Source organism: Anabrus simplex, chromosome 14 (assembly GCF_040414725.1).
Source record: "Anabrus simplex isolate iqAnaSimp1 chromosome 14, ASM4041472v1, whole genome shotgun sequence".
Lineage (NCBI taxonomy): Eukaryota > Metazoa > Arthropoda > Insecta > Orthoptera > Tettigoniidae > Anabrus > Anabrus simplex.
Window position 1 is genome coordinate 7,077,812 of NC_090278.1, and position 16,755 is coordinate 7,094,566.

The window sequence follows — 16,755 nt, forward strand, 5'->3', positions numbered from 1 at the left end:
AGTTTAGCACAGGATAGGGTGGCATGGAGTGCTGCAGCAAACCAGTCTATGGACTGATGACTCAAACAACATCATTCAACTTGGAAGCAGATATCAGCCATAGTGCCTGTACCTCAGAGAGGCAGTTACCTCAGCAACTGTTCCCTATATTAAGGGTGGCTGGGCTGATAAAGAGCCTAAAATGACATTGACAAAGGCAGTGGGAAACGACCTCAATTAATTTTCCCCAGGATATCATGATTTTATCACAGCCACGATTGGTCCTGCCAAAAGGCAGACCAATGCACGATGATGATAATGATCATAATGATGACAGTTTCATTGATTGCCATTATGGACAAGAACAGAGACAGCACACTTCCCTGTCTGTAGTTATATTTCGATACCATTCTGCCCTACCCAGAGGGCTCTTTTGATAACTGTTAGGAAAATTATAAAGCGGAAAGCTGGTTCTGATTAATACACATGGGATTGTAGTGATAAGTTCTCGGACTTGGATGGAAGGCAGATGTACACTGCATACCTTGACTTCATTGCACCCCAACCTACCTGTATGAATGCTTTTGTAGCCTTTCTGAACACCATAATAATAATATCAAAGCACTGAACACAATATTACTCGCTACCCCTCATAACAGGAAACATTTACACCTTTTCAGAAGCTTTCTTTGCAGCCCAGTATCGATGCATTCTCTCTCTCTGGCAGCCTGTCTCCTTTCTGCTGTCCACCCACTGTTCTGCTGTTCTTCTTCACGAAAGCCCTTGAAGTTACTGATCTGATGTCGGTACTTGGTTTTGTTAGCAGTGTCTTCATGGTTTAGTCCAATTTTTTTTCAGATACTTCTTGACCTCTTTGAACCACTTACCACATGTGTTAGGTCTACTATTTAGTATGGTAAAAATTTTCTTAGTCAACCGCTTGTCTTCCATTCTAAATAGGTGGCCATAGAGCTTCAGTCGTCGCTTCTTGATGGATTTCATCAGTCATTCGGTTTTCTGATATAGTTTCTCTCGTCCTCGCAACCTGTATTGTCCAGCCATGAACATTGGACCCATTATCTTTCAAAGGATCTTCTTCTCAAACTTCTCAGCTTCTCTCAAACCAACCTTTCCAGGAAACTGGAGGCATTCACTTCCATAGAGACATGCAGGTGTAATCACTGTGTTGTAATATCCGAGTTTAGCTTGCATTGAAATTGCCTTTTCCTTGTACAGGTCGTGTTTTCTGCAAAATGCTGCGGCCATTCTATCTCATTTACTGTTGTTAGCTTCTGTTTCATTAGATCCCATCTGCGCAGTCTCACCGAGATATTTGAAGCTGCTAACTTTTTCAATCTTAACGTAGCTTGTCTTTAGTTGTTGGGGAGCTGTGGGGATATTAATCAGGTACTTTGTTTTTTCAAAGGAGGTCCTAAGTCCAGCCTTTTCAGCGTGTTGTTTCAAAATATTTTTCTCTTTTACAGGTGTATCTGTGTTTCTAGAAAGGATTGCTAAATCATCAGCGAAAGTTAGACAATTAATCTTGACACCGTTCTTTGAACCTCCAATGAATACTTGGTTCAGTAAATTTTTCTTGTTATTGTTGTTGAAATTTATTGTATTTTAATTTCTTCATAGATATTATATTTACCGAGTGAGTTGGCCATGCGGTTAGGGGCGCGCGGCTGTGAGCTTGCGTCCGGGAGATAGAGAGTTCGAATCCCACTGTCGGCATCCCTGAAGATGGTTTTCCGTGTTTTCCCATTTTTTTACACCAGGCAAATGCTGGGGCTGTACCTGAATTAAGGCCACGGCCACTTCCTTCCCACTCCTAGGCCTTTCCTATGCCATCGTCGCCATAAGACCTATCTGTGTCAGTGCGATGTAAAGCCACTAGCAATAAAAGGTATTATATTACTGTAGTTAGGAAGCAGATTGTTCATTTATTTTATATTGTGTAGTATAATAGATATTTTGTATACAGTAAGATACAGTAGCATAGTATTTGGTTCAGTCTATTTTTTAAATATTTTATTTATGTATTCACTGGTTAAATGTAATACAGGGACACTTTTCCAGTTATAATAAACCATATACAGGCCAGGGCAGAGCAACTTGCTTATTTCAAAATTCGATAAAAAAAGACGTAATGAAGATATATATTGAATTCTTTTAACAGCATCAAGTAGAACAATTACATTTTAAGTTTACACAGTTTTAAAGATGATATCAGGCAGATGGCATCTATTATTCTCCATGCACTGCGTTAATCAAACTGATTTTAGATAACACCATAATAAATAGTCACAGGGGGCTAAATCAGGCAACCATGCAGGCCAGTGCAGGTTGCTCCTCAAGGAGATGAGTCATTCTGGGAAGTGTTGCTGCAAAACAGTCATTGACACATGCGCTCTGTGTGTCGTGACACCATCCTGCTGGAACCATACATCTCCCACATCCATCCTCTTGAGTGCAGGCAGGAATAACTGCATATCATGTGGTCATAATGGTCACCAGTCACCAACACTGCCCATTAATTTTCTTCAAAAAACCCAAAGACCAGTTATTAGTACTTGTGATAGTGCACACTAAACATTTACATGTTGTGAATGTAGGGGATGCTGATGGAGTAGTCTTGGGGTTCACAAGGCTCCATTTTCTGCTTATTTACAGTTCCCAAAAGATGGAATTGAGCCTCAACACTGAAGAAAACAAGTGTGTTGTGAGGCATACCGAGAAGGACCTCACATGCATTTTCTCGAGCAACAAAATCGCGGGGATTAAGTTTCTACATCCCACCCATTTTGTAGGGATGACATTTCAGTTCTTCACGAAGGATTCGCCCCACAGAATGAATAGACAACCCAACAGCAGCTGCATGTTTGGTGGCAGAATGCTCAGGTGATTCCGCAACAGAATATCTTAACCTGTCGGTGATTTGGGGTGACCTTGCTGGGAAAGCCAGGGGATTTTTTTCTTCACATCGACTACCGACCAGGAACACGACCACAGGGCACAATGTTGAAATGGGTACAAAATGCATGTTGCATGGTGAAGATTGAGTGACCGTTGGAAAACTATGCCTCGACAGTGAATGCACACTCCTCCTTCGCCTACTCCATAATGGTCACTAAGCCAAGTAGAGTGGCAACTTTACACCCTGCCCTCTCAAAATGTGCCTACCCCCAGCCTCCTCAGAGCAAGCATCGATTCAGGGCGCCAAATTCAAATAAGAAAGTTCCTTTGCTCCACCCTGTTTCTATCTATCTACTTATAAATAGAAATGTGATTGCTACGTTTCTTTCTTTTGAGTATTGAATAGGTTGAACCTCCTTTCCAGGTATTTAATTTTTAACATACTTATAACTGGGCAACCATCCTCCAAAGTGAAATTATAAGAGTAAGAAAAATTGTGAGACAAAGGGTTTGAAGCATGAAAAAGGAGATTTATGTTTGCTATCTTGTTTGTTTAGGGTTTGAAGGAAGCAGGTTGTGATATTGAAGACGGAACAAGCAAATCTTCGTACTTACAGTTAAGTATCCATCAATTTCTGTATATCCATGTTGAGGACTATGACTGTGAACTACTGCTTTAACTCAAATTTGAGAGTTTCATTGGTCCATAGGGAGTGGTGTTCTCATAATGTTTTAACCTTTTCAATGCTAGATTTTTTTATGTATATATACTCCCTCTTTAGCTGCCTCTGTGGATCAGTGGTAGAGTGTTCGCCTACAGACCCCAAGATAGCAGGTTCAAACCTGTCAGAGGTAGTTGGGTTTCTGAAGGGTGGAAAATGTTCATTTGACACACTGTGTCGTACAATATCAGTGTGTAAAAGATCTCTGGTGACACATTTGGTGTTTACCTAACAAAAGAAATTAAAACTCGACCATACACGTCGAAGGGAGATTCTTTTTATTGTGCCATCTAGTAGGCCTAGAGTAAAACAGAACGTCAAAACTGACAAGCAGGCAGCCAGATGGCATCAAATACCTACACATGGTAGCTGAGGCCATACAAGTATATACGAGTATTATTATTATTATTACCAAGCTCGATAGCTGCAGTCGCTTAAGTGCGGCCAGTCCAGTAATCGGGAGATAGTGGGTTCGAGCCCCACTGTCGGCAGCCCTGAAGGTGGTTTTCCGTGGTTTCCCATTTTCACACCAGGCAAATTCCGGGGCTGTACCTTAATTAAGGCCACGGCCGCTTCCTTCAAATTCCTAGGCCTTTCCCATCCTATCGGTGCCGATGCGACGTAAAAAAAAATTAAAAAAAAAAAAAAAAAAAGCAAAATTATTATTATTATTATTATTTACTCCCTCTGTGCTGATTTTTTCTTCCGTGAGTATGAGAATTTTGAAAAATATTTGTTGCTTGTTGTGTAAAGGAGCTTAACATCTAGGTCATTCGCCCTATTGAAAAATATCTTTACTACTTATTTAAATGACATTTTAAGATAACAAATTCAAAGTAAGCACAAATTTACAATTACAATGATGTTCAAAGTCTAAAAATGGGTAACACATAATTGTCTGTTATCTCTTACATCATTTCATTTTAACATGTTGCATCTCTTTTCATTTTATCTCGTTTAGGTTTTATCTTGTCTGATCCTATCTGATCTCATTTTATTTCATCCTGTTTTACATTTTAGGACTTGTTCTACCTTGTTTTAATCCATCTTGTTGGTTTACCTTGCCTCCGAGGATATATTATGATCTTTAAAGAATATTCATTCAATCATTAATTTATTATGACTATTCTGAGTTAAATGTCATCCAAAAGATTCTTTGCACAACACAAATAAATTCACTTTCAATGCTGAAATGATCCTCCTTGACAGAACATGGGAAAAATCACAACCCACAAAGACATTAATTTACTTGGAGAATGATCGTATCATATAGTCACATACCAACTCATACACATCCATGCACACAAACGCACAGGGTACATGGTATTTACAAACTTATTTACATGTTCCTAAGCTTTCCGTATTTTTGTCAGTGATTATTAGGTTGTAACAGTCGGTAATTAAACATATCGATGTCCATCACTTCACTAACACGCCTTAAATGCATCATCAGCATGTGAAGTCCATGACTGAATAATTGTAAAATCACTTAATGGCACTATCATTTAACAGTGTCGCCTACGTCAGTCATGAAATTAATTAGAAGAAGGCTAAGCCGTTTCTGTCTCAGTATAATCACTGAGCGCATGGCATGGGCTTTCACATGGCTAATAAACATCAATTAAAGGAGTGTTGAGTGTGTATTATTATTATTATTATTATTATTATTATTATTATTATTATTATTATTATTATTATTATTATCTTATAAATTGTTGCTTTGCATAATGCAGTATGTGCTCTTTAAATCCCAAACAGCCAGGCTGAGTGGCTCAGTCAGCTGAGGCACTGGATTTCTGAACCCAACTTGGCAGGTTTGATCCTGGTTTAGTCTGATGGTATTTGAAGGTACTCAGATACGTTTGCCTCATGTCAGTAGATTTACTGGCACATAAAAGAACTCATGCGGGACCAAATTCTGGCACATCGGCGTCTCCAAAAATGGTAAAAGTAGTTAGTGGGACATAATCAAAGCAAGCTCTCAAGCCTACCATTTCACTGGCAAATCCAATTATAAATTGAGCACAACTTTGCATCATTCAAGAATATTATAAAATATGTTACTGTAATTAACACTCAATGCCATTTAATTGCCTTATTTATCCCGGTAACTTGATCATACATTTAGTGATTATTATTATTATTATTATTATTATTATTATTATTATTATTATTATTATTATTATTATTATTATCATCTTACAACCCAGCCACATTCACATTCAGAAATAAAACTGATGACTGGAAATAATCTCTTGATGTAGGAATAAAATGAGATGACAAGTTTTATTCCATTCACAATTCATTGAAATCTCATTCTTCAGAAAAATATTCCTTAAATTTACGTATTATTGCATGGGTGACTGATTATTTGTGAATTGATTTTTAAACCTGAACGCTGTTAGAAATATCAGTGAAAAGAGGACTATACTACACATACTCAAGTAGAATCTCCACTGCATTCGTACACAAATCTACCATCATCTAGATGAAAATTTTAGATGGAATTAAACAACAAAACATTACTAACAGAAAATATTACTACAGAGAGAAAATTTGTACTATATTGTATAAAGGATTGATAGGTAATATTAAAAAATTGGACTCAGTTTTGTTAATGAACGTTGATCTCCTGGAGTTGTAGCTCACTTTTCCAAATATTCTACTTAGAGAACCATGGCTACACTATCTTCTAGCCGGTCATTGTAATTGACAGGTTCCTTGTTGACATCTTCATGTCTGGAGCAGGTCCTCTTTTTGAAATACACATCTTGAAAGTCCTCCGGCACTGGTAAAAACTCATACAGTTCTCCATTTTTACTGGTGAAGTTCTTGGGGAGCTGAAATTAACATGATGCTTAGAATGTGCTCCGACCAGTCGTAGATTATATATGAAGCTATGTGAAAAATGTTTATCTTAGCTCAATCTTGAACACAAATGGGAGAGAACAAATTTAATCCCTGTTCACTTATATGTAATTGTCCAAGGAGATGTGATGGACAACAAATATCTGATTGCATGTCTAAAATCACTGTCTGCCATTTCATTGGTTCCTATCCCTTGTGATAGAAATTTCAGAGACTGGTATGCGCTGTCTAAAATAAGCTAACCTGGAAACTGTCACCAGCATGTCATGTGGTGTGCACTGCTCTCCTAACAGAGACCCGACAAAAAAGAAAAATTTCATCTCGCGTGAGAGAATACTTCAGCTCTCTTACAATCATGGTCAAGGCCATTCCAAATAAAGAAATACCATATGATCGCCCGCCTAATGTGAATAAATGTAGCTCTTCTGGTCTAATTCTTATAATCACAATTATGCCGCTGTTCTGACGGGGATAATTGATCAAATCATTGACATGATATAGGCTTTTGGGCTTGTGCTGTTTCAAGAAAACAAGGTGAAATTCCAATAGTGGAGAAAAATCTTCCTCGTGAACAGTCAAGATTTTCTTCTGAAGACATGTAACAAAGTTCTCTTTGGAACATAAAGAATTTCACCCTGTTTTTTTGACAAGCCCAAATTTATATCATGTCTACAAATACGGGCCGTGAAAGCATCAGTATTAACAATTCATTGTTGACGTGAGTGCATAATCTGATGTTGGAATGAAACTACTTGCTGAAGAAAGACAGGAGAGAGAGAGAAAGAATTGCTGCACACCAGCCATTAAGGAACCAAGAAGTGCTTAAAGAAATATTCATTTAACTCATAGCAAGGACTTCAAAACAAATTGTAAGTTCAGGAAAGGGTAGTTTGGTTTAATTGGTCATGACACAGTGACCACATTTTTCAGATCTGAACAAGAGAGCATTGTTGAAAAACCTATTATGCAATTAGATCATGTCAGGCAGTATTCTCGAAATGCAATCGGAATGACTTTTATGTTAGAATGATGGCAGAGTAGATGTGGTACAGAGGTTTTGAGAGTTGTTAAGATTTGTTGGAGTGGTGATCATTAGCAGTGACAGTATTCGGTGGCAATTTCAGTGCTAGACTTTACATGTTGCTATTTCTTTATGGATGTAGTATTTTTGCATCTGTATCTTGCCACAGGTGAGAGCAAAGCGGAGTTCCCATTCAAGTTTGTCTTACCTTTTACTGTGGCTGCCAAAGTAAGGATGGTGTTAGTTATGACATTAAGAGCATGATTAGTACATTCAGATGTTGTGAAAAGTGCTACTTGTACTACTGGTCATGTAGCAAAAACATATTTTGGTTCAGTGAGGAAAGCAGTGGCAAATTAACTCATTTCCTTGCATGCCTCATTATGGTACCACCATTTTTTTGTAGATTTCCCTGTTACAGCATAAGGTGTGGTGGCATTTTTCAGGATTGAGCCATTCTCGAGGCTGGCAACTTTACAGGCAGTGATAGGTCTGACAACAAAACAGAATGGTGTTGGAAGGAAATGGGTATGTTGGGAGAAATAAGTGGATGGAGCAAGTTGGCTGTGAGCTTGCATTCGGGAGATGGTGGTTCTCTGTGGTTTCCCATTTTTACACCAGGCAAATGCTGGGGTTGCACCTTAATTAAGCTACGGGTGCTTTCATCCCATCCTTGTGTTGCTGAAAACCTTCATTTCCTTATGGCATCATTAAAAAGCTAGCAAAAAATGTGGACATCATTTTTACCGTAGTTGGTGGGTCTATATTCCAAGGAATCTGTATTAATATTGTAAGTTGTAAGCACTTAAAGATAGAATTTCTTTTTATAAACACAGGTTATATGAACAAATAATATCCCTTGAATTTCATGATCGTAACTCTTAACTTGACCGATAGATGGTTCATGTTAGCAGCGGACTATTAGTATCTCTTAAAGTGACCAATAGTCATTGATAGGAAATCCAACAAAGGCATCATTATTGATCCAAAAGTCAGGTTTGAGCGAAATGAAAAGCAGTCCAGAAAGGTTGATACAGAAAATTAAAGGCACTATGAGCCTTGCTTGTGTGACTTTGGACACATGTATAAAATTAAGAACTGGAAAGTTATTGATTATGTTGTTTGTTGTGCGCAGAACAATCACAAATTTCTCTGTGAATATTTTCAAAAGCTTTTGACTATAGAGAATACGTTCCACTTTGCGAAATATCGCATGACACTGATTGCGAATGTACCTAGCGAGATGGCCTTGAAACTGAGTGTAGTAGTACACTATACACTACGAATTATGCTGAAAGGCGTCTTTAATTAAAAGTTGTTACAGGAGTTTTTTTCCATTTCACATTGGATTGTAAAATTATGTTCTGTGATGTTTGCAGCAAAGATGTGAGTAATACTTGTTTTATACTTCCTCCTAACTAGTTATTATCAATTTAGCAAAATAAGCATGGTATTTTAATTGATGTGTATTTAAATACGTAAAAATTGAAGCTGCCTAATAATATTTTAGAACCTATTTGAGAATCTATTTTAGGCAGCTAAAATAACAGTTAAACATCTAAAAATGTGAGGTCTAGTAATCACTATTGCATGTTTCTGCAGTGGATGGAAGTGTAGTGCATTGTCTGAATATGAAGAGAATCGTGTTGGAACAAACACAGACACCCAGTCCCTGAGCCAGAAAAATTAATTTAAACATGATTAAAATCCCCAGTCCAGCTGGGAATTGAATCCAGGATCTTGTGGACCGAAGGCCTCAACGCTGACCATTCGGCTAAGGATTCGGACAAAACAAAATCATTATTGAGTTTCATTATTTCTATCACTATTAACATTCAACTCTCGTAGTAGAACAAAGCAAAAATCATTATTTGGTTTCATTATTTGTATCAATTTTAAGATGGAACTTTTGTAGTTTGTCTTGCAGCCAGGTGCGCCACTGTCAACAAATCTCTCAGTTTAGTACGGGAGAATACAAAAGTGTCCAGTATTATCTATAATGTATTTGTTTATGGCTGGAGTTTCATGAATTTTATTTTGTTAGGTAAACATGTATTTTACACCTTGACATCGTATGGCATTGAGTGCCAAATAAAATATCCGTTGTTCAGAACTCTTACTTCCTCTGCATCTTTTAAACCTGCTATGTTGACAGTTGGAGGCCAACACCGTACCACTAATCCACAGAGGAAGGTGCTAAAAGTGAATAAGCAGAGTAAGAAGCAGCCCAATACTTGAGGAATAGTATGAGTGCATTATTCATCTGCAGCGTTTGTTTCCTGTGTTAGGGGCGGCTGCAAGGACATCTGTTCCCCATGTAAGGGGTGGCATAATAATTGCTGGCAGTAGCCCTAAAATGTCCTTGGGAGTGATGACCCCATTGTAACAATAGCCTAAAGTCAGTGATGGTATATCATCAACACTCCGACCTGGCAGGAGATAACAAGGAGAAATGGGAATAATGATGATGAAGAAGGGTAGTAAATAAGGTAATTAACAATTTTTTAACAGGGATTATGCTGCTCAATCATTTCCTACTGAGGTTGATGCTTCAGCTGCGGGAGGTCCTAGCGTTACTTCTGTGGAGAGGCATGCGTCTAGTTCCTCATCTAAGTCCACTGAAGAATTCACAAAACAGTCTGGTTTCAATGTGAGCATTGTGGATGGTGACAAATGTTTTACATGTACTATTTGTGAAAAGTCTTTCCAAAAAATGTATGATATGAGAAGGCATTTAACAGTTAAATGCTATCCTGAGAGGGAAACTTTTTGTCTGGTTTGTGGGGAGGGTTTCTTGCAAAAGAGTGATTTGAAAAGGCATTTGACTACACATGGTGAAAACGGTAGTTATCCCTGCCCCACATGCAAAAAAATCTTTCAATATGTTTTTCGCTTGGCTGGCTACATGCAGATCCATGTAGTTGGGAGACGAATTTTTTGTAGTGTATCCCGTAAAGCATTTTTAGATTAAGAGAAACTGAACTTGCATATGGCATACCACACTGGTAAATGTCCAACCTGTAATAAGACTCAGTGACCGTTCCAAACTAAAAAGGCATATGAAAGTTCACCCTTACGAGGCGTTGCTCGGGTGTAACAGATGCCAAAGGTCATTCTTCAATCGTTGCGATACGATAAGGACAGAAGGCAGGTAATCACCACCATTTGGCAGTCCATTCCGGGCAAATTTTAAACTAATACAGCCAGGATCCTAGTCATAACATACTAATTAATTTAAATTATGCTGAAAGGCATCTTTAATTAAAAGTTTTTACAGGAGTTTTTTTTCCATTTCACATTGGATTGTAAAATTATGTTCTGTGATGTTTGCAGCGAAGATGTGAGTAAAACTTGTTTTATACTTCCTCCTAACTAGTTATTATCAATTTAGCAAAATAAGCATGGTATGACCGTCACAAAACACAGCGAATGGGCGCCGCTTTAGCGTTTTTCCAGCGCTACCATGATGAAGGACCGGATTTTTTGAACAAAGTTGTCACAGGGGACGAGACATGGGTTCATTTTTTTTCAAGGTCCGATCGGTCGCGACAGTCAAACGCCCGCGAATATATGATGAACCGCTGCGCAGATGTGTTGTGCAACGTCTCTGAAATGACCGTTATGCGCCTCACCTCAGTCCCATCAGTAGTGAACGTACAGCGCGCTCGTAAACATGGCTACAACGATCGCTTCGCCCGCCAAGTGTGAAGTGCGCGGTGTAATTCGATTTCTTCAGGCTGAGGGGTGCAATGCAGCCGAAATTCATCGCCGAATAAGTCGTGTGTATGGTGAAACGTGCATGAGCGACAGCAAAGTGCGACAATGGTGCAGGAACTTTACAGCAGGGCGTACAGACGTCCATGATGCAGGCGGCCAGGGAAGGAAGCATGTGTCAACCGATGATCTTGTTCAGCGTGTGGATCAGGCAATTCGAGAAAATCGTCGGTTCACAATTTCTGTGTTGAGTGCTTCGTTTCCTGAAATTTCCAGGTCAGCTCTCTACACAATTGTGAGTGAGACACTTCAGTATCGCAAACTTTGTGCGAGATGGGTTCCGAAGATGCTGTCTGACTGTCACAAAACACAGCGAATGGGCGCCGCTTTAGCGTTTCTCCAGCGCTACCATGATGAAGGACCGGATTTTTTGAACAAAATTGTCACAGGGGACGAGACATGGGTTCATTTTGAAACGGAAGAAACAAAAGAGCAATCCAAACAGTGGATGCATTCGCACTCCCCGAGTAAGCCAAAGAAATTCAAGCGAACATTCTTCAACAGAAAGTGTATGGCTACTGTGTTCTGGGACCGGAAAGGAGTTCTGTTGGTGGAATTCATGGAACGTGGTTCCACCATCACTGCAGCCGCATACTATGTGACTATTCAACGTCTACGACGGGCAATTCAGAATAAGCGGAGAGGGATGTTGTCATCAGGCATTGTCCTCCTCCATGACAATGCTCGGGCGCACACTGCAGCTGCCACCACGAACCTCCTGCAGCGTTTCCAGTGGGATATTTTCGATCACCCAGCATACAGTCCGGACCTGGCTCCATCAGATTTTCACCTCTTTGCTCACCTTTTGACACCGACGAGGCGCTGCAGACCGGCGTACAAAGATGGTTACAGGCGCAGGCGGCGACGTTCTATCAAGAGGGCATTGACAAGTTGGTACCACGCTACGACAAATGTCTCAATCTGGGAGGCGACTATGTTGAAAAATAGCTGTGATGTATCAGTAAGTGTTACTAATAGAAAAGTGTCAAATTTGTACTGCTGTTTCATTTTGTGACCAATCAGACCTTGAAAAAAAAAAAAAAATAGCCTTCGTATTTGAAGTGTCTTTCCGACTGTTATTGTACAATTTCAAAATCCTGAATTAATTTGATCACTCATAATCGATTTATTTTGAAAACGTATGAAATAAATTTTGTTACTCTAAAAGTAAAACTCGTACAGGTACCTAATTTTTTGATAGGCTATAATACACATGCATACATACATATCTTTATTGTCCACCCTAGTGTACACCATCGGCTTACAGGCAATAAAGACAGACAGAGCGAAACAAAGGAAAACAAGCAATAATAGCAACTACATCTCTCTTAAAACTACTTAACTACATTTACTACTTCTACATCTACTCAGTATCATCCCACACGTACGCGGATAGCCAGCACACATGCAGGACGATACCGCACTACTAACTACCCAAAGCCCAACCCCTGACTACCACCTAAAAAAATAATTAAAAAAAAAAATTAATTAGACTGGTCACTGCAACAGCCCTGGCATGGAACGCACGCCCACCAACCCGTCAACAGCAGCCACCAGCCTTGCCACGTGAGAACTGGTATCGTATCTCACTGACCCTCGCTGACAAACACTGTGTTCCTTTCCTTATCATGTGTAACAAGCCACCCTGGCTGAAACCAGACCCAACAGGTGGCCTGCAACACACTTCCGCTATGTACGTCACACATACTCTTGTCCATTGTCAGCACACTACCTTCCCTATCCTTTTCATTTCCGTGCAGACATGCTCAAGTCTAACTTCTTTGGAGTGGGGTCAAGTCCCCCACCCCTCCCTCTTCCCTTGATACGTCACCCTCACCTCTCACGCACTACTCCCGCTATCTACATCTCACCTTATAAAACTTAAGACTTAAACATCAGCTAACAACCATTTAAAATCCCTCAACGCACCTAAAACAATTAACACTTTTTTTTTTTTACACAGACAAACTTTTTTCATTCGAAGTCCATTAGTTCACTCAGTCTTCTCCACCTACCGCACCACACTTCATATATCAAACCGACTCACCTTATTAAGCTTCAGACTTAAACATCAATTAACAATCATTTTATATCGCACTTAAAACAATTTGACTTTTTTTTTTTTTTTTTAACATTTCACTTACACACAAACAAACAGTTTCCATTCCAAATCCATTAGTTCACTCCGACTTCTCAGTCTACAACACCTCAATTACATCAAACTGTTAGATCCCATTTCTTCCATCCTATTAAACTTAATACATAAACATCAAGAATCCCTCAATTTTGCACCCCTCATCAAGGCATCTACACCGTTTAAATTTTTTAAATTTTTTTTTCATATGACCTACTTTCATAATTTCCATACTGCCAACATTTTCTCCTTAACTACATTCCCACTTAATCTATTACAATTCTATCACATATACCTTCTATATACTCCCTCCTCACACAAATACACTTAAACAATCCATTTTTTTTTCACGCCTCATTTACACACCAACAGACAGTACTCCATTCCAAGTCCATTAGTTCACTCAGTCAACTCGCTTTTTTTGTTTTATTTATTATTATTATTATTTTTTTTTTACTTCCACCTAAGCTTTACACTACCCTCAAACCTACTCAACCTCCCCTTTTCTCAACGCTTACCTAATTTTCTCAGGCTTTCCCTTTGCCCCAGGCGGATCACCTTTCCACAGGGCAAGGTGTTCTCCCCCTTTCCCCTAACACTACAGCCCCCTCTTCTGATATCATGATTACCATGATACCCTTCCCGCATTTGCTCAGGGCGGATATCCATTCCTCTGAGCAGAATGCCTTCCCCCTTTCTCCCTCAGCACGAACCACATTATCTGCACAACCCCTCTTACTCCCTCAATTTCTTTATAAATATAGCTCTGGCCACATTTAAGAATTTCGCTATATTCGTTCCTTTCTCCCACTCTCTACATAACCAAGATGTTATCTTATAGCTTTCCCCTACCATATGCAGCTCCTTCTTACTTAGTAGTTTGATCTTTATCTCCGCCAAAGGTCGGCATTGATTAAAAATATGCAGGTCCTCCCACTTCTCTCCACATAACACACATCTATCCCTATTCTCACTACCTACCCACCCCCTATTCCTCAGAAGACCCAGTACCCACCAATACAAACCTCTCTTATCCCTTCTACCCTCAAACTCCGTTTTCGGGTTTATTACTTCCACCAATTTATTTAATACTGATAAAGAGACTCTCTCTCTACATTCCCCTATTAAGCTCTGTCTTTCAATATCTAGTAGTCTTCGCTTTATCCTTTCCCATACCCATTTATTCCTACCATCCCCCCAATACCCCCAATCCAATCTTTTGTAACCATTTTTTGCACTTATTCACCCAGTAACCTTCATTCGTCATACCTTTCTGAAAATTAAACGTTTCTTGTACTAACGCCCCACCCTTCCCTTCCTCCAATCTAATCCAGTACTTGAACACCCTCTTAGCTATTTCAACCTCTATCGATTCTTTACAGACTAATCTGGCCCCGGCATAGGCTGTACAATTCGGTAGGTCCATCATGATCTTGCTAAATTTCGCCACCACCTGGTTTAGTTCACTCCTGTCTTCCTCCATTCCCCATAGTTCAACCCCAAATAGCATTTTGCCCATTACCAGTGATTTAAACACCATTTTCTGAATTTTGTATTTAACGTCTGGAAATTTCTTTTCTAATACTCCTACTACCGCAAGCGCTCCTCTTCCTTTAAGTTTTGCCTTCTTACACTGATTTTTCCAAGAAGCATTCTTACTAATTATTACACCTATGTACTCAATTTTTTCCCCTGGTTTAATTTCTTCCTGCTCCAGCCTCCAGACTTCCTTATTCTTTTTCCCACCCCTTTTCCTACACGCCATTATCTGAGAGGCTTCCTTATTCTTATTCCCACCCCTTTTCCTACACGCCATTATCTGAGTCTTTCTTACATTTACTCTGAGAGAGTATATTCAACTACCTTGTCCAACCCTTTTTGCAACCCATTTGCCGTCAAAGCCAAAATCAATAGGTCATCCGCGAATAGCAACCCCGGAACCTCCATTTTCCCTACCCAAGGGCATTGCCATGCGTCTCCACCATGACCCTCTAAAATATTATTTATAAATAATATAAATAATATCGGGGATAGCTTACATCCCTGTCTCACCCCGCTTTTCGATTCAAAACACTTACTCAACCTTCCATCCTGCAATTTAATCATCACAAACACTTCCTCATAAATAGTTTCAATTGCCACCCTCATTTTTTTCGACATTCCAACCTCCCCTAATCTCAAAAATAGCGCCTCCCTACTGACCGTATCAAAGGTTTTTTCTAAGTCAATCGCTGCTATAAATAATTTACGATCGTCGCCATAAGACCTATCTGTGTCGGTGCGACGTAAAGCAACTATAAAAAAAAAAAAAAAAAAAAAAATTTACGCCCTGCTATCCTGTCATACTTTGTAATCAAAGTGTCCAGAATCCAAACATTATCAACTGTATTACATCCTTTCCTAAATCCAGTTTGGAACTCAGATATCCTACCGTACTGTTCCGCCCAATTTGTTATCCTATTCGCCAAAACCCCTGTGTACACCTTTGACAGCAAGTCTAGGAGTGTAATTCCTGTATAGTTGTTTGGATCACTACTAGCTCCTTTATTTTTATAAATAGGGCATAATACCCCCTTCCTCCATTCTCTAGGAAATTTCCCCGTTTCCAGCAACCTATTAAAGAATTTCACAATCCCTCTCAACATCGGTTCATTTGTCCCTACCTCTTTCCATACACTATTGGAAATACCATTCACACCTCCTGCAGCCTTGGGTCTAGCATTTTTTAATACTGTAATTACCTCCTGCCTTGTTATCTCCCCATCCAATATTGTAATGCCTACTTCCAGTTCCCTTCCAATTTGTGACTTGTCTGTTTCTCTACCCAATTTCCTCTCCCCTTCTAAAAGCCTTTTAAAATGCCTAACCCACTCGTTTTCTCCTATTTTATCCCCCTTCCCCTCCGGTTTCGTTCTTCTGATCTTGTTTATTGACTCCCAAATCCTCTCAAATTTCTTCTCTCTACAATAAATATTTATTTTTTCAGCTTCCACCTCCTTCCATCCTCTTTTCTTCTCATCCAATACCCCCTTATATTCCCTTCTCAATTTACAATATTCCTTCCTTTTTTCTTGCACACCCTCCTTCCTAAACTCCGCTAGGGCTCTCATTACAACCTCACGTTTTCTCCTACAGTCTTCATCAAACCATCCATACATTTTATTCTTTTTTTCCTTCTACCCTTCTCCTCACTTTCTTCCCCACCCTCCATACAGGGAGTTCAATTAATTTTAGCACGTTATCCATATCATTCCCTTCTACCTCCCTTTCAATTCCTACCCTTAATATATCTCCCTCCTCTTTCAAATGCCATCTTAATTTCTCTTTAGTATTATTGAGAC

At 39.3% G+C, this 16,755-nt stretch overlaps 1 protein-coding gene across 1 annotated transcript in view; it reads left to right on the forward strand.

Annotated features, from left to right (window-relative positions):
• Positions 1 to 16,755, forward strand: part of LOC136885412 (uncharacterized) — a 93,664-nt gene that overhangs the window by 48,955 nt on the left and 27,954 nt on the right. Inside the window, exon 6 of the mRNA XM_068230333.1 lies at positions 3,453 to 3,511. Coding sequence (XP_068086434.1) covers positions 3,453 to 3,475 — 23 coding nt within the window. The 3' untranslated portion in view covers positions 3,476 to 3,511. The remainder of the gene's footprint in view (positions 1 to 3,452; positions 3,512 to 16,755) is intronic.